The sequence below is a fragment of the Rhinoraja longicauda genome, chromosome 28, assembly GCF_053455715.1.
Source record: "Rhinoraja longicauda isolate Sanriku21f chromosome 28, sRhiLon1.1, whole genome shotgun sequence".
In the NCBI taxonomy this organism is placed as follows: Eukaryota; Metazoa; Chordata; class Chondrichthyes; order Rajiformes; family Arhynchobatidae; genus Rhinoraja; species Rhinoraja longicauda.
Genome location: NC_135980.1, coordinates 26,678,340 through 26,701,746, shown reverse-complemented (window position 1 = coordinate 26,701,746; position 23,407 = coordinate 26,678,340). Strand labels below are relative to the sequence as shown.

Sequence of the window (23,407 nt, the reverse complement as noted above, 5' to 3'; positions counted from 1 at the left end):
AGGTGGCTATGATGTTCGGTAGGTTAGGTGTATTAAATGCATTTTCGACTTACGATATTTTTGATTTACCATGGGTTTAAGTCGAGGAGCATCTGTATATAGACCCAAAAAGCTGGAGTAACTCAGCAGGTCAGACAGCATCTCTGGAGAAAATGAATTGGTGATGTTTCGGGTCTATTCCTTTTACCCAGAGATGCTGTCTGACCCGCTGAGTTACTCCAGCATTTTGTGTCCATCTTCAGTTTAAACCAGCATCTGCAGTTCCTTCCTACACAAATTAGATGTATGATATCCAAACAAATGATCTGAAACTTGATTACTTTAAATGCAATTTTTGCTTTATTTGAAAGTAAAGTGGTTTGAGATGCTCAGAGTCCCTTGTTCAGGCAGTTCCTGTGTGGTGCTGTGGAGATAGAGTTCCCTGTACAGAATTGTCCAAGGAACCATGTGTCTTGAATCTATTCGATAGTTTTTGGGATGTTGCTCTGCTTCGAATTACATTATTCACCAACGACTATGATCTTGCATTTTTTCTAGTTCCTTTCACAAACTAAAAACACCCACGTTGTTGACAGGACCATGACTGGACAAAAATTAATCTTCGTCATGGAAGAGAAACTAGGGCACGTCAGTTAAAAAGCTTAGTTGAAGAGAGAGATTTTAAGAAATATCCTAAAGCAGAAGTAGGGTATTATTGATCAGTGCGGGTGTCAGGAATTATGGGGAGAAGGCAGGAGAATGGGGTCAGGAGGGAGGGATAGATCAGCCATGATTGGATGGCGGAGGAGATGTGATGGGCCGAATGGCCTAATTCTGCTCCTACCACTCATGAACTTATGAAAAGACAGAGGACTGGGATAGATGGACTCACTGGCAGAGCAAACAAGGGACTACCTGGACAGCAGAGAGATCTTGGAGAGCTGTAGGACTGAAGGAGATTATAGTAGAGAGGAGAGATGGGAATGATTGAGAAAACGTACCTTGATAGAGACATCGGGATACAAGTTTACGCATTTCAAGGAATTTTGAGAACCGTGTATAGACCAGAAATCAGAAAAGGAGCCTCAAAACCCTGTGACACTGAATTAAAAAGCAAATTGAAATTGAAAACAGGCCACAGACCAATTGAAGAATTATTTTGTCCTGAGGCTTCCAAACTGAAATGTTTCTGCCTTAACACCAGTCACTTGTCCATCTCCTGTAATTTTGTCGATGAGAGCAGAGACCCAGATTTGTCTGGTCAGTGACAGCGTGGGCCGAGGAATTGCCGTGGTAGCTGTCTCCAGTGTTTCTGGATTGACGATCAAGATGCTAGGGAAATCGTTTGTCGATGCGCATTGTCGGGAGCCTTGGCCTTCGGGTAGTGTCTCTCCCGAGTTACCGGGCAGGAGCATCTAGAAATGTGCAAAGATATAACGGTCAGAATGAGACAGGTGGGCAAAGACATCGTGAGTTAGACCGATAAAGAAGGAAACATAAAGAAATAGACCAAGAGACAAAGAGAATCTTTCACTGGCAGTAAAGTTTAAGGCATTGAGGGGTTTAAGGCAAGATTATTAAGGGGTTGGACACGTTAGAGGCAGGAAACATGTTCCCAATGTTTGGGGGGAGTCCAGAACGAGGGGCCACACAGTTTAAGAATACGGGGTAGGCCATTTAGAACTGAGATGAGGAAAAACTTTTTCAGTCAGAGAGTTGTGAATCTGTGGAATTCTCTGCCTCAGAAGGCAGTGGAGGCCAATTCTCTGATCGCATTCAAGAGAGAGCTGGATAGAGCTCTTAAGGATAGTGGAGTCAGGGGGTATGGGGAGAGGGTAGGAACGGGGTACTGATTGAGATTGATCAGCCATGATCACATTGAATGGCGGTGCTGGCTCGAAGGGCCGAATGGCCTCCTCCTGCACCTATTGTCTATTGTCTATTGAAAGATTCATCTTCAGAACGCTGTTAAAGGACCTCAGGGAGATGAATCGTTTTTTTACAAACATCTGTTTGTTCAAATATCAGAGATAGGAAGTGTTTATCACAGCACTGGAGAAAGCCTTGGAGAAATTCCCTCACTTGGCAAAATATTTATCTGTGCTGCCTGACGAAATTTCTATCAAAATTGTTTTCATTACAGAAAATCTGGGCTTTCAAATGCAGATCATAAAAAGTAAACAATTTCCCCTCTGGGACCGACCGCTGCATATTTGATGCCACAGTACGTAGGCATTTGCCACATATCTATAAGAAAGAAAACTGCAGATGCTGGTTTAAATCGAAGGTAGACACAAAATCCTGGAGTAACTCAGCAGGTCAGGCAGCATCTCTGGAGAGAAGGAATGGGTGACATTTCGGGTCGAGACCCTTCTTCAGAATGGGTGTACTCTATACCCCTCGTCCTCCTGCACTCCACGGAATACAGTCCTAGCCTGCTCAACATAGAAACATATAAAATAGGTGCAGGAGTAGGCCATTCGGCCCTTCGAGCCTGCACCGCCATTCAATATGATCATGGCTGATCATCCAGCTCAGTAACCTGTACCTGCCTTCTCTCCAAACCCCCTGATCCCTTTAGCAAAAAGGGCCACATCTAACTCCCTCTTAAATATAGCCAATGAACTGGCCTCAACTACCTTCTGTGGCAGAGAATTCCACAGACTCACCACTCCCGGTAGCTCAGAACCTCGAGACCTGACAACATCCTCGTAAATCTTCTCTGCACCCTTCTCTCAACCCCTGTCCTCCATTGCTGATGATGCAGAGGATAGACTTTATCAGTTGCGATAAGCCTTTAAATACCCAATCTCTTGTACAGAAAGTCTTGGGCTCATCTGCTGTGGGATTTACAAGTGGTGAGCTTTTAAATAATAATCTGTTGTCTGCTGTAGACACCATTTTATCACGACTTTGCAGGCACTGAAGAAATCCTAGACATGCTCTCCAGTGGTTGAAATGCTGCTAACCCCATAGACATGGGCTCGCACGTAAAACACCCAGAGAGGGATAGTCATTTGTGAGCTGCCCCAGCTACCTGAAATAATGATGGCGCTGCCTCAGCAAGAACTTATCATACATTAGCAAGGAAGAATTGTGTAGGACTGAGGATGCAGAAGAGTCAAACTAATCGTAGAGTCCTTTTGAAGAACTGGACTGAAGGTCCCCAGCATTCTGTAACTGCTGGTCAAAATTAACCCAGTGGGTAACAATTAGTCTATGGTTTTTAATTGGCTTTGGGGGTGTGGATATCTGAAGCATGGACATAGGTTAGGAAAGTGGGGATGAGACAATAGACAATAGGTGCAGGAGTAGGCCATTCGGCCCTTCGAGCCAGCACCGCCATTCAATGTGATCATGGCTGATCATTCTCAATCAGTACCCCGTTCCTGCCTTCTCCCCATACCCCCTGACTCCGCTATCCTTAAGAGCTCTATCTAGCTCTCTCTTGAATGCATTCAGAGAATTGGCCTCCACTGCCTTCTGAGGCAGAGAATACCACAGATTCACAACTCTGACTGAAAAAGTTTTTCCTCAGCTCCGTTCTAAATGGCCTACCCCTTATTCTTAAACTGTGGCCCCTGGTTCTGGACTCCCCCAACATTGGGAACATGTTTCCTGCCTCTAGCGTGTCCAACCCCTTAATAATCGTATACGTTTCAATAAGATCCCCTCTCATCCTTCTAAATTACAGTGTACACAAGCCTAGTCGGAGGCAGCTGGAGGCAAGAGGTGGGGTTGCCAACTGTCCCGTATTAGCCAGGACATCCTGTATATTGGGCTAAATTGGTTTGTCCCGTACGGGACCGCCCTTGTCCCGTATTAGGCCCGGGGGCCGCTGTAGGCCCGGATGCTGTGGAGGCCAGCAATGGAGGCCCGGGCGAAGCCTAACGGAGGTTGCCTAGCAACCCACCTCCCGGCCCAGGCGGCCGCCATTGGTGGAGCGGGAGCACATGGCCGCTGGCTGGGTGAGGTCATGTGGGGCACGAGGGCTGTAACGTCACCTTTTGTCCCTTATTTGGGAGTGAGAAAGTTGGCAACCCTAGCAGGAGGTCATGTGATAAAACATCCAGAGAAAGGCTTCAGCAACGTTGTCAATCTGCACCACAGTACTGGAACTGGTTGTAGAAAATGGAGAAAGCTAAAGATGGAAGAAGCTTGTCGAATAGAAGCAGGCTCAGTACAGAGATATTCTCATACTAAATGATCATTTCAATGGCAGATTAGTGCGTTAAAAAATTAAACGTGACTTTGATTCGACTGCATAGGGAAAGGCCCACCAGGGCATTAACACTGGATAATCTCAGGTTCACAAGTTATAGGAGTAGAATTAGGCCATTTGGCCCATCGATTCTATTCCGCCATTCAATCATGGCTGATCTCTCTCTGCCTCCTAATCCCATTTTCCTGCCTTCTCCCCATAACCCATGACATCTGTCAGACAGTATCTGGTTTGTTCCAGTGACCAATATACCACTTAATGCTGGAGTAACACAGCAGGACAGGCAGCATCTCTGGAGAAAAGGAACGGGTGACGTTTCGGGACGAGACCCTTCTTCAGTCTCGACCCGAAACGTCACCCTTTCCTTCTCTCCAGAGATGCTGCCCGTCCCGCTCAATTACTCCAGAATTCTGGAGTCTATCTTCGGTGTAAACCAGCATCTGCAGTTCCTTCCTACACAAGAAGACCAACAAAGAAGCCCGATCTGTTATCTGATCAAACAAGGTGATCATTCTCATTGCCGTTTCACTCACCTTCCTGCGAGCCAATAAACACAGAGACTTCTTGATGATTCTGTGGGGGGAAACGAAGGAAGGGTTAAAACACTGAAAGCAGAAACCAAAGCGGGTTTGGGATGGCGGAGTGGGAGGGAGGCTGGTGGTGGAGGAGGAGGAAGTGCAGGGAGCATGTTAGGGAGCAGGGGTTTGTGGTGGGACAGGACTAGGTGAGGGATGATTCAGGGAGGGAGGTGTGTGAGAGACTGAGAGACTGAGAAGAAAGGTGACATGTTAATTGACCACTTCCTTGGCTGGAGACCACGGCTTGAACGGAGTCTCCACTAAGCCGCCTGCTTATCCGTCTGCCCCCTCACCATGCTCAGTGCCTGGCTGAATGCACCTTAACGGGTGGCCCTTGCGTTCCCTCTCCCCCGTCCCTCCCCCATCCGAGTCCCCCGACAGTCCTGATCAAATATCACTGATTGTATGCTGTGTTGTCACCTTCCCCTCATCTAACAATGAACCGTAGTACATTCCCCTTAGCACCATCTGCTTTGATCTGTCGTTTTCACACCTTACCCTTCCATATCTCTAGACTCCCTCTCCCCTGACTCACAGCCTGAAGAAGGGTCTTGACACAATAGACAATAGGTGCAGGAGGAGGCCGTTCGACCCTTCGAGCCAGCACCGCCATTCAATGTGATCATGGCTGATCATTCTCAATCAGTACCCCGTTCCTGCCTTCTCCCCATACCCCCTGACTCCGCTATCCTCAAGAGCTCTATCCAGCTCTCTCTTGAATGCATTCAGAGAATTGGCCTCCACTGCCTTCTGAGGCAGTGAATTCCACAGATTTACAACTCTCTGACTGAAAAGGTTTTTCCTCATCTCCATTCTAAATGGCCTACCCCTTATTCTTAAACTGTGGCCCCTGGTTCTGGACTTCCCCAACATTGGGAACATGCTTCCTGCCTCTAACGTGTCCAACCCCTTAATAATCTTATATGTTTCGATAAGATCCCCTCTCATCCTTCTAAATTCCAGTGTATACAAGCCTAGTCGCTCCAGTCTTTCAACATAGGACAGTCCCGCCATTCCGGGAATTAACCTAGTAAACCTATGCTGCACGCCCTCAATAGCAAGAATATCCTTCCTCAAATTTGGAGACCAAAACTGCACACAGTACTCCAGGTGCAGTCTCACTAGGGCCCTGTACAACTGCAGAAGGACCTCTTTGCTCCTATACTCAACTCCTCTTGTTATGAAGGCCAACATTCCATTGGCTTTCTTCACTGCCTGCTGTACCTGCATGCTTCCTTTCAGTGACTGATGCACTAGGACACCCAGATCTCGTTGTACGTCCCCTTTTCCTAACCCGAAACGTTACCCATTCCTTTTCTCCAGAGAGTCACGCTGAGTTACTCCAGCATTTTGTGTTTATGTTATATTACTAGTTTGCAGCTTTGGGCCCTAAAACAGAGACTTGGGAGACTGGGCTTGTATTCATTGGAATTTACAAGGATGAGAAGGGATCGTATAGAAACATATAAAATTCTTAAGGGTTTGGACAGGCTAGATGCAGGAAAAATGTTCCCCATGTTTGGGGAGTCCAGAACCGGGGGTCACAGTTTAAGAATAAGGGGTTAGGCCATTTAGGACTGAGATGAGGAAAAACGTTTTCACCCAGAGAGTTGTGAATCTGTGGAATAATTCTCTGCCACAGAGGGCAGTGGAGGCCAATTCACTGGATGTTTTCGTCGAGAGTTAGATATAGCTCTTAGGGCTAACGGAACCAAGGGATACGGGGAGAAAGCAGGAACTGATTTTGGATGATCAGCCATGATCATATTGAATGGCGGTATCACAAAATGCTGGAGTAACTCAGCGGGTCAGGCAGCATCTCAGGAGAGAAGGAATGGGTGACGTTTCCGGGTCTGAAGAAGGGTCCCGACCCGAAACGTGGTGAGTCTGTGGAATTCTCTGCCACAGAAGGTAGTTGAGGCCAGTTCATTGGCTATATTTAAGAGGGAGTTAGATGTGGCCCTTGTGGTTAAAGGGATCAGGGGGTATGGAGAGAAGGCAGGTACAGGTTACTGAGCTGGATGATCAGCCATGATCATATTGAATGGCGGTGCAGGCTCGAAGGGCCGAATGGCCTACTCCTGCACCTATTTTCTATGTTTCTATGACCCGCTGAGTTACTCCAGCTTTTTGTGATACCTTCGATTTGTACCAGCATCTGCAGTTATTGTCATTCCCACACATACTGAATGGCGGTGCTGGGTCGAAGGGTCGAATGGCTTACTCCTTCCACTCCTACTACCTCTGCAGGACTTCTGTATTCTATATGACAATGAAACGTTTACCTGGTTACGTGTCTTGTGTGACTTCTGCAGCCACACTCTCCACTGGTCGTAGAGTTTGATGTTGAGGGCCGTGCATCCATAGGCGTGTTTCTTCACCCAGCCGAAGAACTGCTTCAATTCCCGTCTCAGGTTGGACCCACTCTCCCCACTCTTCTGGTAACAAGTGTTGCTGGATCGCTCTGTGGTCAAAACGTAGCGGGAACTGCATTATTTACCCAACATCTCAAGTCAACGTTGCTTCCTCATGATAAACTCGGACATATCAGTGTCCCCTTTCTACACACTGTGCGGTCAAGTCAACTATAATTGTCACATGATGTCACATGATACAAGATGTGTAGTGAAGGATAGCGGAGTCAGGGGGTATGGGGAGAGGGCAGGAACGGGGTACTGATTGAGAATGATCAGCCATGATCACATTGAATGGCGGTGCTGGCTCGAAGGGCCGAATGGCCTACTCCTGCACCTATTGTCTATTGAAATGAAAGTGGCCACTCCTGCGGATTGTGCTAAAACTACAAAACAGAATAGAGAAAAAAAAATGAACACAAAAAATAAATTAATACAGTAAATTAAATTAGTCCCTGGTGATATGAGAGTTAACAGTTAACAGTAGAAAGGAACTGCAGATGCTGATTTAATACCGAAGAGAGACACAAAGTGCTGGAGTAACTCGGAGGGCCGGGCAGCATCTCTGGAGAAGAAGGATTGGGTGACGTTTCAGGTCGCAAACCGTTCTTCAGACTGGCCTCAAACATCGCCCATCCTTTGTCTCCAAAGATGCTGTCCCGACCCAGCACTCTGTGGGCTTTCTCCGGGTGCTCCGGTTTCCTCCCACACTCCGAAGACGTGCCATGTTTGTAGGTCTGTAAAGACTTCTGCAAATTGTAAAACTGTCACTGTCGTGTAGAATAGTGCTAGTGATCGAACCAGCGATCGCTGGGTTGGCGCGGACTCGGTGGGCCAAAGGACCTGGTTCCCTCCACTCCAGGGGGCTGTTTCTCTAGAGTCTAGAGATGGAGACACTCACCATTCCGGGGAGTGGAGGCAGCGGTGGGAATACTCCACTCGCTCCAAATCCCCGCCTTCCGTGAGCCGTAAATGCCCACCGGGTTACAGCGCACCTGCACAAAGTAAACGGTGCCCGGCCTTAGCCCTGCCAACCGGCACAGAGTCTGGTTCCCAATATCATCCACGACCTACAACGAGAAAGCAGGAGGATTACCCTGTACAAAGCTGATTTGCACCAACTAAGCTTGCAAGAAACTAATGCGGTCTTTAAGATGATCAATGGAGTTTTTGGGGACAAGAGAGAGAGAGAGAGAGAGAATCTATTTTCTCCAGTGTAAGAAAATAACTGCAGATGCTGGTACAAATCGAAGGTATTTATTTCACAAAATGCTGGAGTAACTCAGCGGGTCAGGCAGCATCTCAGGAGAGAAGGAATGGGTGACGTTTCTTCAGACTGAAGAAGGGCCTCGACCCGAAACGTCACCCATTCCTTCTCTCCTGAGATGCTGCCTGTCCCGCTGAGTTACTCCAGCATTTTGTGAAATAAATACCTTCTATTTTCTCCAGTGTTCCCTGGGAGGTCAGAACAAAGTGACGTAAAATGAAAGCAAAGCCTTATTCAGAGATACTGTCAGGGGTTCATTCCCTTGGGCAGTGGAAAGCTGGGAATCACCATGAAAAAAAGATGATCACCGATGGAAAATCTGAAAACTGTGATCAGATGTCAAGGGTATTCATGTCCAATGGAAACAAAATAGGTAGTTTAAGTTAAGTTGCAGATCAGTCCACATCTAATTATAGACAGTAGGCAATAGACAATGGGTGCAGGAGGAGGCCATTCGGCCCTTCGAGCCAGCACCACCATTCAATGTGATCATGGCTGATCATTCACAATCAGTACCCCGTTCCTGCCTTCTCCCCATACCCCCTGACTCCGCTATCCTTAAGAGCTCCATCTAGCTCTCTCTCTTGAATGCATTCAGAGAATTGGCCTCCACTGCCTTCTGAGGCAGAGAATTCCATAGATTCACAACTCTCTGACTGAAAAAGTTTTTCCTCATCTCAGTTCGAAATGGCCTACCCCTTATTCTTAAACTGTGGCCCCTGGTTCTGGACTCCCCCAACATTGGGAACATGTTTCCTGCCTCTAACGTGTCCAACCCCTTAATAATCTTATATGGGGATGTGTCTATCCCGGGTTTAAGGCCGTGTTTCTGCTCCTTCCCATTCCAGCGCTCGGAGTGATCGTTCCCCAGGATCCAATTTTGACCATCTGTTGGTTTCTTCCCACACTCCAAAGTGTGTACACGTTTGTAGGTTAATTGGCTTGGTATAATTGCAAATTGTCCCCAGTGTGTGTAGGATAGTGTTAGTGTGCGGGGATTGTGGTCGGCGCGGACTCGGTGGGCCGAAGGGCCTGTTTCCGCGCTGTATCTCTAAAATAAACTGAACTAATTTGTAGAACTGCCCAGTGTGGCAGAACAGCATCTTCCAGTTCCAGCATCGTCTAGCTCAAGTGGAGCCTGAAGTGGTCAAATCTGACAGACCTGAGTCTCTTTCCCCCCTTGAATAAAGAAGACAGAATGACCGAGTAGGTCTTTAAAGTTATGAAAGTTAGAGACAGGTTGGTTGCAGGGAAAATATTTCTACTTCTGGTTCATGGAGTTATAAGGTCAAAAAGGAATAAGAGTAGAATTAGGCCATTCGGCCCATCAAATCTACTCTGCCATGATCTAATCATGGCTAATCCATCTCTCCCTCCTAACCCCATTCTCCTGCCTTCTCCCCATAACCTCTGACACCCATACTGTACCGTACTAGTCATACAGCTTTGCAACAGGCCCTTTGACAGAACCTGCCCACACCAACATGCCCCCATCTACACTAGTCCCACCTGCTTTCGTTTGACCCAAATCCCTCTAAACCTATCCCATCCGTGTACCTGTCCAAATATGTTTTAAATGTTGTGATCGTACCTGCCTCAACTTACCTCCTCCGGCAGCTCGTTCCATATACCCACCACCCATTGTGTGAAAAAGTTGCCCCTCAGGTTCCTATTAAATCAAGTCAAGTCAAGTCAAGTCACGTTTATTTGTCACATACATATACAAGATGTTCATTGAAATGAAAGTGGCAACGCCTGCGGATTGTGCTAAACTACAAAACAGAACAGAAAAAAAAAAAATTTAACACAAAAAATAAATTAATACAGTAAATCATTCCCCCGCTCCCCCGCCTCATCTGAAACCTATGTCTTCTGGTTCTTGATACCCCTACTCTGGATAAAAGACTGTGCATTTACCCGAGCTTCTCCTCTCATGATCTTATACACATGAAGAAGATCACCCCCTCATCTTCCTGCGCTCCAAAGAATAAACTATCCCGCGTAATCTCTCCCTGTAGCCCAGGCACTCGAGTCCTGGCAACATCCTCGTACATCGTCTCCGCACCCTTTCCAGCTTAGCAACATCTCCCCTATGACAGGGTGACCTTGATCTGAACACAATACTATAAACGTGGCTGTACGACTGATGTCTTATACGGCCGTAACATAACTTCCCAACTTCGATACTCAATACTCTGACTGATGAACGCAACTGGAAGCCATCAGGGTCTCGACCCGAAACGTCACCCATTCCTTCTCTCCTGAGATGCCGCCTGACCTGCCGAGTTACTCCAGCATTTTGGGAACTACCATCAATTCCAACAGAGTCACCAAGAAATCCAGTGGAAACTTCAAAAGAAACGACTTTATCCAGTGATTCAAGGGTATTTTTATTGTCACGTGTACTGAGGTACAGGCTTCCGATGGGGTTCCGTTCCGAGAAACCCATCGGAAACCGAAAGTATTGTAAGTGGAACTGCAATGTAATGCACGCGATCTCGTGGCCGGGAGTGAGCGGCAGTTCGCTACGGTCACTGCTGTTTACACCATCGCAAAGTCAAACTATCGCAAGAGGAACCATCGTAACGGGATACTGAGTTGGATGATCAGCCATGATCATATTGAATGGCAGTGCAGGCTCGAAGGGCCGAATGGCCTACTCCTGCACCTATTTTCTATGTCTATGTCTATGTAACCTGGGGTGCACCTGTACTGTAAAACTCTTTACTTTTTTGCACACAGTACACATCGTAAACAAAAGAGTGGCCACATTCCTTCTATCCAGAGATGCTGCCTGACCCGCTGAGATGCTCCAGCATTTTGTGTCTGTCTTCTAATTAGAGTCATGTTGGTCCCTCTACCTTCTCCGGGCCCCTCCTTAGTTCTCGGCGGCCCCCCCAGGCCGGGACCCTCCTAGCTCTTAGTTCTCATTAGTTCTCTTTAGTCCGTGCGTCGAGTGAGAGGGATGTTTAACCCTGAATAATGTACACGCACTTGAGGAGAGGCTGCTCAATCTTCTGAGGGAGGAGAGATCAGAGAGTTACAGGCTGAAAGCTTTTGAGAAGAGAAGGGGCTGAGAGGATTTGAGTATAAACACTAATGGCCTGTTTCCCTGCCATCGTCCCTGTGTAATCCTGTGCGATCCATTGATCTTTCTCTTGGCCCAGGATTCCATCGTCACTCACACTAATACCTGCTCCTCCCTCGATGCTCAAAGCCAACTCTGCCTGATACTCATATTACAAGGCATCTCTTCTTTGTGTGCAAGCGTGGGATGTGAAGGAGCCTTTGGCCCACAACTAACATCATTATTCCTTCCTGACTTCATCTAATATCCCTGCACAAGTGCACACACGCACACGCACACACAAATTGGACGATCACGGTGGCGCAGTGGTAGAGTTGCTGCCTTACAGCGAATGCAGCGCCGATGATCCGGGTTCGATCCTGACTACGGGTGCTGTCTGTATGGAGTTTGTACGTTCTCCCCGTGACCTGCGTGGGTTTTCTCCGACATCTTCGGTTTCCTTCCACACTCCAAAGGCGTACTGGTGTGTAGGTTAATTGGCTTGGTAAATGTGAAAATTGTCCCTAGTGGGTGGTGTTAATATGCGGGGATCGCTGGTCGGCGCGGGTCCAGTGGGCCGAAAGGGCCTGTGTCCGCGCTGTATCTCTGAGCAAATGTAGCGAGGAATGCAACAGCAGCTATATTCCACTTGGGTAGTTCACAAACTAACGATACGAACATTGTTTAGTTTAGAGATACAGCGCGGAAACAGGCCCTTCGGCCCACCGGGTCCGCGCCGACCAGCGATCCCCGCACATTAACACTATCCTACACACACTAGGGACAATTTTTACATTTATACCAAGCCAATTTACCTACATACCTGTGCGTCTTTGGAGTGTGGGAGGAAACCGAAGATCTCGGAGTAAACCCACGCAGGTCACGGGGAGAACGTACAAACTCCGTACAGACAGCGCCCGTAGTCAGGATCGAACCTGGGTCTGCGGTGCTGCAAGCTCTGTAAGGCAGCAACTCTACTGCTGCGCCACCGCCCGATAGAATTGAACTCTCCAATTTTACCTAACCTCCAAATAACACCCTCCCCCCCCGCCATGTGTGTTTATATTTGGTGTAAACCAGCATCTGCAGTTCCTTCCTACAGCTGTGTGTTGGTAACAGCAGATTGTGGAGCTGAAGGACTTCTTTGAAGATAAGGACACATAAAGAATGCATCAACTGGGCTTGTATTCACTGGAAGGATGAGAGGGGATCTGACAGAAACATATTAAATTCTTAAGGGATTGGACAGGCTAGATGCAGGAAAAATGTTTCCAATGTTGGGGGAGTCCAGAACCAGTGGTCACTGTGTAAGAATAAGGGGTAAGCCATTTAGGATTGAGATGAGGAAAAACTTTTTCACCCAGAGGGTTGTGAATCTGTGGAATTCTCTGCCGCAGAGGGCAGTGGAGGCCAATTCACTGGATGTTTTCAAGAGAGAGTTAGATTTATTTCTTGGGTTTAACGGAATCAAGGGGTAGGGGGAGAAAGCAGGAACGGGGTACTGATTTTGGATGATCGGCCATGATCATATTGAATGGCGGTGCTGGCTCGAAGGGCCGAATGGCCTACTCCTGCACCTATTTTCTATGTTTCTGTGAAGTTCCTTCCTTCCTGTGTGTTGGTAACTGCAGGTAGTGGAGCTGGAAGATAAGGACACCTCAAATCATCACCCCTTCCAGGGTAAATGAGGGTGGCGTGGTGCGGGAGATGGAGGTTACCTTCCACTCCGTGCTGTCCTCCACGCGGTAACGGATCTGGTATTTGGCCTGGAAGAGAAAGTCTTTCAGAGCAGGCGGCGAGCTCCAGCAGACGCTGAGCTGGTCCTCCAGATCCCCGACACGATTCACCTGGACGTCAGAGGGGGCATCAGTGGTGACTGCCAAAAGACCAAGCGTCAGGCACAACCAACCGTCAGTGCTTTTGTTTCAGTTTAGAGACACAGCGCGCGCGGAAGCAGGTCCCTCGGCCCACCGAGTCCGTGCCGACCTGCGATTCCACGCGCACTAACACTAACACTATCCTGCACACACTCTAGAAACAATTTACACATACACCAAGCCAATTAACCCACAAACCCGCACGTCTTTGGACTGTGGGAGGAAACCGAAGATCTCGGAGAAAACCCACCCAGGTCACGGGGAGAACGTACAAACTCCGTATAGACGGCGCCCGTAGTCGGGATCGAACCCGGGTCTGCGGCGCTGCATTCGCTGTAAGGCAGCAACTCTACCGCTGTGCCACCGTGACCTCCACTGTGTCTCACACCCACACTGAGCTCTTTAGGTTTTAGAGAAACAGCGTGGACACTTTAGTCCGAGGGTGGTCAATCTGTGGAATTCATTGCCACAGAGGGCTGTGGGGGCCAAGCCATTGGTTGTTTTTGGAGTCTGAAGAAGGGTCTCGACTCGAAACGTCACCCATTCCTTTTATCCAGATGGGCTGCCTGACCCTCTGAGTCACTCCAGCATTCTCTGTCTATCTTTGGTGTAAACCAGCATCTGCAGTTCCTTCCTGCTCAGGTTATTTTTAAGGTGCAGGTTGGCAGATTCGTGATTAGATTGGGTGTCAGGGGTTGTGGGGAGAAGGCAGGAGAATGGGGTTGAGAGGGAGAGATAGATCAGCCGTGATTGAATGGCGGAGTGGACTTGATGGGCCGAATGGCCTGATTCTGCTCCTGGAACTTCTGAAGTTATGCTGTGCCACTGCACTACCTCAATGATCATTTATATTTTGGTGTTTGCTGGCAACGGAAGGTGAGGGCATCAATGCCCACAAAGGCACTCACCCACATCCAGAATGTCCAGGGAGACAATGTCAGAGGCTGCTGAGCCCAGTTTGTTGGAGGCCTCAACCCAGATCTCGTATGGAGTGAAGAGAGCCAGGTCCTTGGGGATGTAGCAAGAGTTCGGCCCGGCCGTGCCCATGTCCTGGCATTCATTCTCTTTGCCGTACCACCTGGGCGAAGCAATGTTTATTTGAGTTTAGAAACATAGAAACATAGAAAATGGGTGCAGGAGGAGGCCATTCGTCCCTTCGAGCCAGCACCGCCATTCATTGTGATCACGGCTGATCATCCACGATCAGTAACCCGTGCCTGCCTTCTCCCCCATATCCCTTGATTCCGCTAGCCCCCCTAGAGCTCTATCTAACTCTCTCTTAAATCCATCCAGTGATTCGGCCTCCACTGCCCTCTGTGGCAGAGAATTCCACAAATTCACAACTCTCTGGGTGAAACTTCAGAAACTAGTTTAGTTCAGGTACAGCGCGGAAACAGGCCCTTCGGCCCATCGAGTCCGCACCGACCAGTGATCCCCGCACACTAACGCCACCCTACACATACAGGGACAATTTTACATTTACACCCAGCCAATTAACCTACAAACCTGCACGTCTTTGGAGTGTGGGAGGAAACCGAAGATCTCGGAGAAAACCCGCGCAGGTCACGGGTAGAACGTACAAACTCCGTACAGACAAGCGCCCATATTCAGGATGGAACCCGGGTGTCTGGCGTTATAAGTCAGTAATTCTACCACCACGCCACCGTTCTGCCCTGGTGCACTCCTGACATCTTGATTTTCCATCTCGTCGAACAATATTAATACTCTTAGCTCTAATAGTTGTAGACAAGAGGAAGTGAGTCATGCAGACACAGCATGGAAACAGGCCCTTCGGCCCAACTTGCCCACACCGTCCTACAAGCCCCATCTACACTAGTCCCACCTGCCTGCATTTGGCCCATATCCCTCTAAACCTATCCTATCCATATACCTCTCAAAATGTTTCTTAAATGTGATCACACCTGCCTCAATTACTTCCTCCTACAGCTCATTTCATATCTCCACAGGCCTTTGTGTAATATAAGTTGCCCCTCAGGTTCCTAATAAATCTTTCCCCCCCTTCACCTTAAACCGATATCCTCTGGCTCTTGATTCGCCCACCAGCTGAAAATGTTTCTCTCCACCTGTCATGTTAAATACTTTTAAAATCTTAAGCTGTTGCAACGTGAGAATGCAGCCAGGTTCATTTAATATATCATGATAGTTTAGCCCGAAGATAGAGGCAAAAAGCTGGAGTATCTCTAGCGGGACAGGCAGCAGCATCTCGGGAGAGAAGGAATGGGTGGCAGGTCGAGACCCATCTTCAGACTGACACCCATTCCTTCTCTCCCGAGATGCTACCTGACCCGCTGAGTGACTCCAGCGTTTTGTGTCTACCTTCAAACTAAAGGAATGTATTAACTCACCGCAGCTTGTACTTTAGCGTGTACTTTGTGCGAAGGAAGCTCTCTCCTCGGCTCCCTGGGCTCCATTGACAAGTCAGGTCCTTGGTGTTCTTGGACCAGCAGGTGATGTTGGTCGGTTTCTCTGGGGGAACTGTACAAGGAAGAGGTGAAACCAGCCACACACTGAGATGCCACCCAAATGCATCTTAACTCATTTCTTGTGCCATAAGGAGTTTGTACGTTCTCCCCGTGACCTGCGTGGGTTTTCTCCGAGATCTTCAGTTTCCTCCCACACTCCAAAGACGTACAGGTTTGTAGGTTAATTGGCTGGGTAAATGTAAAAATTGTCCCTAGTGGGTGTAGGATAGTGTTAATGTGCGGGGATCGCTGGGCGGCACGGACTTGGTGGGCCGAAAAGGCCTGTTTCCGGCTGTATATATATGATGATGATGATGATATGATAAGGCCATATGTGATAGGAGCAGAATTAGGCCATTCGGCCTATCAAGTCTTCTCCGCCATTTTGTACTCCAAGCCACTGTTTATGAATCGCAAGACCCCACGCACTTTACTAAGCACCTTCTTGAGATCTCCTTTAAGGTGACGTTAGTGGGCGGCACTGTGGCACGGCGGTAGTCCTGCTGCCTCACAGCGCCAGAGACCCGGGTTCGATCCCAACTACGGATGCTGTCTGTATGGAGTTTCTACGATCTCCCCGTGACCGCGTGGTTTTTCACCCGGGTGCTCCAGTTTCCTCCCACACTCCAAAGTCGTGCAGGTTTGTAGGTTAATTGGCCTTGGTAAATTTGTAACATGTTTAGGATAGTGTAGGATTGTGCTGGTGTACCGGGTTCATGAGTTCATAGGTTCATGAGTTCTAGGAGCAGAATTAGGCCATTCGGACCTTCAAGTCTACTCCGCCATCCAATCATGGCTGATCTATCTTTCCCTCTCCACCCCCTCCTCCCCATAACGCGTGTAACCCTTGCTGGTCGGCACGGACCTGATGGGCTGAAGGGCCAGCTTCTGCGTCGTATCTCTGAAGTCTAACGTTAGTGAGGAATACTTACGGCCAACGTAGATGCAGGAGCCGGCCAGGATCCTTCCGTCTGACCGGTGACACACCAGGTTGTCTCCAGACTGCTGCTGTGACCCATTCAGCCCACGGACGGTCACCATCAGCGCGGTGTTGTTCACCACCGTGTACAGCTCCCAGCGAAGTCTCTGGCCATTCAGCGTCCAGTAGAGGTCCCGGGAGTCCATGCGTGACTCTGGGCTGACCACGCACATGGCCGTCAACGAAGAGCCGATGGTCAGAACTGGATCCTGGGGAACGATCACTCCGAGCGCTGGAATGGGAAGGAGCGGAAACACGGCCTTAAACCCGGGATGGACACATCCGCCCCCCCGCCGATGCAGGAGCTGGATCGCCCCGACGAGCAAGGCCCGACCGCTGGAGGACAAAGAAGGGCCTGCGTTTTTTCGCCTTGCATCACAGTGAGGAATGTGGAGGAGTCACTGAGGTGGATGTTCGTGTTAAAATGTATTTTGTGTGGCCTGTTACTTTTCATTGGAATTTAGAAGGATGAGAGGAGATCTTATCGAAACGTATAAGATTATTAAGGGGTTGGACACGTTAGAGGCAGGAAACATGTTCCCAATGTTGGGGGAGTCCAGAACAAGGGGCCATAGTTTAAGAATAAGGGGTAGGCCATTTAGAACGGAGATGAGGAAAAACGTTTTCAGTCAGAGAGTTGTAAATCTGTGGAATTCTCTGCCTCAGAAGGCAATGGAGGCCAATTCTCTGAATGCATTCAAGAGAGAGCTGGATAGAGCTCTTATGGATAGTGGAGTCAGGGGATATGGGGAGAAGGCGGGAACGGGGTACTGATTGAGAATGATCAGCCATGATCACATTGAATGGCGGTGCTGGCTCGAAGGGCCGAATGGCCTCCTCCTGCACCTATTGTCTATTGGCGTGACTGTACGGCAAATGAAGTTGCTCGTACGTTGCAAAACATACTCGGCTAATAAAGTATGATTATGATTATGGTGTCGCAAAATGCTGGAGTAACTCAGCGGGTCAGGCAGCATCTCAGGAGAGAAGGAATGGGTGACGTTTTGGGTCGAGACCCTTCTTCAGACTCGACCCGAAACGTCATCCGTTCCTTCTCTCCTGAGATGCTGCCTGACCCGCTGAGTTACTCCAGCATTTTGTGAAATAAATACCTTCGATTTGTACCAGCATCTGCAGTTATTTTCCTACATGATTATGATTATTATGATGGAAAGCTGGAGTAATTCCACAGTGGGTCAGGCAGCATCTTTTTTAGTTTAGTTTAGTTTAGAGATTTACAGTGCAGAAACAGGCCCTTCGGCCCATCAAGTCCGCGCCGACCAGCGATCCCCACACATTATCCTACACACACTAGGGACAGTTTACACACACACCGAGCCAATTAACCTACAAATCTGTACGTCTTTGGAGTGTGGGAGAAACATCCCCCCCCCCAGCACCCTTGACGCAAAGCAAAGGTGCGCCTTGTTTCCAGAACATTCCAGGCCGTGCGACAGTTGGCAGGTCGGCGCGGATCCGCACTTAGCCCTGAAGAAAACACTAATCAAAAACAACAAGGGCCGTGACAGCCATCAACAGTCTCCACAAGAGAACAAGGTAGCGCCCAGCCTCGGGGGCGGGGGGCACTAAACCCTCCTTTCATCACCTTCTCTCTTTGGAGAGTTGTCTAAATCATTTCTTTTTCTCGCCCGGCCGCATTCTTCTCCTTTGCTCTCGGCGAGAGTTATTTACCTCACTCCGCTCTACTTTTCATCCCCCCGTGTTTTGTGGGGTTTTTTCTTCTTGCTCATCCCTTTCATGAGCGCAGCCAAGCCACTAATCGCACAAAGGGGCCCAAGTAGTTTGAAGATTATCCGAAAACTCAGGTTTGGCTGAGATCCCAGCTGCAAGGAGCTTGGGGTGGGGGGGGTGGTGGGGGGGGGGGGGTGATGGGGGGTGGTGGGTGGGGAGTGTGGTGGGGAGTGTGGTGGGGTGGGTGGGGAGTGTGGTGGGGTGGTGGTGGGGTGGTGTGGTGGTGTGGTGGGTGGGGAGTGGTGGGGGTTTGGTGGGGTGTGATGGTGTGTGGTGGTGTGGTGGTGGGGGTGGTGTGGTGGGGTGTGGTGGTGGTGTGGTGGTGGGGGTGGTGTGGTGGGGTGTGGTGGGGTGTGGTGGTGGTGTGGTGGGGTGTGGTGGTGGTGTGGTGGGGTGTGGTGGTGGTGTGGTGGGGTGGTGGTGGTGTGGTGGTGGGGAGTGTTGGTGTGGTGGTGTGGTGGGGGCTGAAACTCTATACGCCTTTTGAATTCCACAGGTCTCCTATTTGTAATTCAAGCTGTAAATGGATTGAACAAATCATTTGACGGGGAAAGTGCTCCAGAGAAATGTCAATGGGCCACACTGGTTCTGGTTCTGTTGTTGCCCACCATTTAACAGTCCTAGGTAGACGCAAAACGCTGGAGTAACTCGACGGGTCAGGCAGCATCTCTGGAGAGATGAGTCACGGTGGTGCTATGGTAGAGTTGCTGCCCGGAGACCTGGGTTCGATCCTGACCACGGGCGCTGTCCGTATGGAGTTTGTACGCTCTCCCCGTGACCTGCGTGGGGTTTCTCCAAGATCTTTGGTTTCCTCCCACGCTTTGCAGGTTAATTGGCTTGGTAATTTTTTTTTTTTAATTGTCCCTAGAGGGTGTAGGATAGTGTTAAAAATTGTGGGTGTAGGATTCTTCCAGTATAGTCCCTGGTGGACTCTTCGGAAGTGATGGCCACAAGCCATAAGAAGATACAAGAGACAATGGATGCCATCAACCGTTACTTCTCTCCAGAGAAGCTGCCTGACCCGCTGAGTTACTCCAGCATTTTGTGTTTACCTTAGATTTAAACCAGCATCTGCAGTTTTTTCCCCCCCTACATATTTAACAGTCCTAAATGGCCTATCCCTTATTCTTAAACTAAGGGGTAGGTGGGCCATTTAGGTCTGAGATGAGGAAAAAACGTCTTCACCCAGAGAGTTGTGAATCTGTGGAATTCTCTGCCACAGAAGGCGGTGGAGACTAATTTACTGAATGGTTTCAAGAGAGAGTTAGATTTAGCTCTTGGGGCTAAGGGAATCAAGGGGTATGGGGAGAAAGCAGGAACGGGGTACTGATTTTGGATGATCAGCCATGATCATATTGAATGGCGGTGCTGGCTCGAAGAGCCGAATGGCCTCCTCCTGCATTTAATTTCTATGTTTCTATGTTAACCCTTCAAAATGGCCCCTATGGAATTCAGTGCAGCCAACTTCATGAGGTCCCTCTCTCCTGTCTTGTCTCCTGACATACCGCTGTCATTCCGGCATCTGTAACACGAGACAGGAACCTTTTTTGTTTAGAGAGATACAATGCGGAAACAGGCCCTTCGGCCCATCGAGTCCGCACCGCCCAGTGATCCCTGCACATTAACACTATCCTACACACACTAGGGACAATTTTTACATTTACCTAGTCAATTAACCTACATACCTGTACGTCTTTGGAGTGTGGGAGGAAACCGAAGATCTCAGAGAAAACCCACGCAGGTCACGGGGAGAACGTACAAACTCCGTACAGATGGCGCCCGTAGTCAGGATCGAACCTGAGTCTCCGGCGCTGCATTCGCTGTAAGGCAGCAACTCTACCGCTGCGCCACCGTGCCGCCTCTTGGGAACAAAGGTCCCGAAACGTCACCGATTCCTTCTCTCCAGGGATGCTGCCTGACCCGCTGAGTTACTCCAGCACTTTGTGTCTACCTGCTGTGTAGACCAGTGATGTGCTGCAGGGATGGGGAGGTTGGGAAGTATATCAGTGATTTGGGTCAGGGGACTAAGTATAATATATCCTTTATTTGAAGGGTCTCGACCCGAAACGTCACCCATTCCTTCTCTCCTGAGATGCTGCCTGACCCGCTGAGTTACTCCAGCATTTTTGTGAATAAATAACTTCGATTTGTACCAGCATCTGCAGTTATTTTCTTACACTATAATATATCCAAGATCACTGATGGTTGTTTAAGAGGCGTTTAGACAGGCACTTGACAAAGCATACAAGAACATAGATCCAATGGCGGAGCGGGCAGATTTGCTGCCATACAGCGCCAGTGGCCTGGGTTCGATCTTGACTACGGGCGCTGTCTGAACAGAGCTTGTACGTTCTCCCAGTGACCGAGTGGGCTTTCTCCGGGTGTTCCGGTTTCTTCCAATATCCCAAAGGCGTGCAGATCTGTAGGTTGTGTAAGTAGGAACTGCAGATGCTGATTTAAACCGGAGATGGACACAAAAAGCTGGAGTAACTCAGCGGGACAGGCAGCATCTCTGGAGAGAAGGAATGGGTGACGTTTCGGGTCGAGACCCTTCTTCAGACCCTACTTCAGACCTGAAGAAGGGTCCCGACCCGAAATGTCGTCCTTTTCTCTCCAGAGATGCTGCCTGTCCCGCTGAGTTACTCCAGCTTTTTGTGTCTATCTCAGGTTTGTGGGTTAATTGGCTTCTGTAAGAAATGTGCACCCAAATACTAGTGCTATTGCTATACAGTTGTTTAGTAAACGAAACTAAACTAGTGTGTAAGATAGAATTGTAAGAAAATAACTGCAGATGCTGGAACAAATCGAAGGTATTTATTCACAAAATGCTGGAGTAACTCAGCAGGTCAGGCAGCATCTCAGGAGAGAAGGAATGGGTGACGTTTCGGGTCGAGACCCTTCTTCAGGTCTGAAGTAGGGTCTGAAGAAGGGTCTCGACCCGAAACGTCACCCATTCCTTCTCTCCAGAGATGCTGCCTGTCCTGCTGAGTTACTCCAGCATTTTGTAAGATAGAATTAGTGTGTTAGCAAGAAAATAATTTCACGGTGCGTTTGGCACTTTGCACGTTTGACAATAAAGCTCCACTGGTCCATTGGGGTTGCGTTCCTTGTGTCCGAACTTGGGGAGGTGTTGTTGGCAGAGACTTGGTGAGATGGTACACTGGCATCACTGCCAGAGCCAAGGTGTGCCAATGGTTGGAGATACAAGGAACTGCAGATGCTGGTATCATGAGCAAGACACAAACTGCTGGAGGAACTCAGCGGGTCAGGCAGCATCTCTGGAGGAAATGGATAGGCGGAGTTTTGGGCCGCAACCCTTCTGCAAAAAGATTGGAGTAGGTGGAGGGGAGGGTGGACAACGCCTGGCAAGTTTAGTTTAGTTTACTTTAGAGATACAGCATGGAATCACAGAGTCCAGCGATCCCCGTACACTAGTCCCATCCTACACGAGGGACAATGGTCAGAAGCCCATTCATTGAGCTACAAACCTGCACGTATTTCGAATGTGGGAGGAAACTGGAGCTCCCGGAGAGAACCCACGCGGTCACGGGGAGAAAGTACAAACTCCGTACAGACAGCGCCCGTGGTCAGGATCCAACCCGGGTCTCTGGCGCTGTGGGGCAGCAACTCTACCGCTGCGCCACCGTGCCGCCCCGAGGTGGATGCAGGTGAGAAGGGGGTTCGTTTGGCAGATGGGTGGGCAAAGGCTAGAGATAGAAAAGGAGGCAAATGGGGTGTAAGTTGAGGAGAGGATTGGGATGTGAAGCTAGAGGAAGGGATAGAAGGGGAATGGGGGTAAGGGGAAGGGGTAAGGGGAAGGGGGGTAAGGGGAAGGGGTAAGGGGAAGGTGGGGTAAGGGGAATGGGGGGAAGGGGGTAATGGGAAGGGGTAAGGGGAAGGGGGGGTAAGGGGAAGGGGGGTAAGGGGAAGGGGGGTAAGGGGAAGGGGGGTAAGGGGAAGGGGTAAGGGGAAGGGGGGTAAGGGGGAAGGTGGGGTAAGGGGAATGGGGGGAAGGGGGTAATGGGAAGGGGTAAGGGGAAGGGGGTAAGGGGAATGGGGGGAAGGGGGTAATGGGAAGGGGAAGGGGAAGGGGTAAGAGGAAGGGGGGTAAGGGGAAGGGGTAAGGGGAAGGGGGTTTAAAGGGAAGGGGGAAGGGGAAGGGGGGGTAAGGGGAATGGAGGGAAGGGGAAGGGGGGTAAGGGTAAGGGGAAGGGGGGGTAAGGGGAATGGGGGGAAGGGGGTAATGGGAAGGGGGTAAGGGGAAGGGGGTAAGGGGAAGGTGGGGTAAGGGAAAGGGGGTAAGGGGAAGGTGGGGTTAGGGGAAGAGGGGGTAAGGGGAAGGGGGTAAGGGGAAGGTGGGGTTAGGGGAAGAGGGGTAAGGGTAAGGGGGTAAGGGAAGGGGGGGTAAGGGGGAAGGGGGTAATGGGAAGGGGGGTAAGGGGAAGGGGGTAAGGGGAAGGTGGGGTTAGGGGAAGAGGGGTAAGGGGAAGGGGGTAAGGGGAAGGTGGGGTTAGGGGAAGGGGGTAAGGGGAAGGGGGGTAAGGGGAAGGGGGTAATTGGAAGGTGGGGTTAGGGGAAGAGGGGGTAAGGGGAAGGGGGGTAAGGGGAAGGGGGGTAAGGGGAATGGGGGGAAGGGGGTAATGGGAAGGGGGTAAGGGGAAGGTGGGGTAAGGGGAAGGGGGTAAGGGGAAGGGGGTAAGGGGAATGGGGGAAGGGGGTAATGGGAAGGGGGTAAGGGGAAGGTGGGGTAAGGGGAAGGGGGGTAAGGGGAAGGGGGGCAGGGGAAGGG

The 23,407-nt window shown here is 49.6% G+C and overlaps 1 protein-coding gene across 1 annotated transcript in view; it reads right to left on the bottom strand.

Moving 5' to 3' along the window:
• Positions 1-1,149: 1,149 nt before the first annotated feature.
• Positions 1,150-23,407, bottom strand: part of LOC144607213 (cytokine receptor-like factor 1) — a 38,906-nt gene continuing 16,648 nt past the window's right edge. The window contains exons 5-12 of the mRNA XM_078423893.1: positions 16,820-17,098; positions 15,771-15,900; positions 14,313-14,482; positions 13,246-13,403; positions 8,095-8,263; positions 7,065-7,243; positions 4,735-4,774; positions 1,150-1,394 (exon numbers count right to left, since the gene is read on the bottom strand). Coding sequence (XP_078280019.1) covers positions 1,378-1,394; positions 4,735-4,774; positions 7,065-7,243; positions 8,095-8,263; positions 13,246-13,403; positions 14,313-14,482; positions 15,771-15,900; positions 16,820-17,098 — 1,142 coding nt within the window. The 3' untranslated portion in view covers positions 1,150-1,377. The remainder of the gene's footprint in view (positions 1,395-4,734; positions 4,775-7,064; positions 7,244-8,094; positions 8,264-13,245; positions 13,404-14,312; positions 14,483-15,770; positions 15,901-16,819; positions 17,099-23,407) is intronic.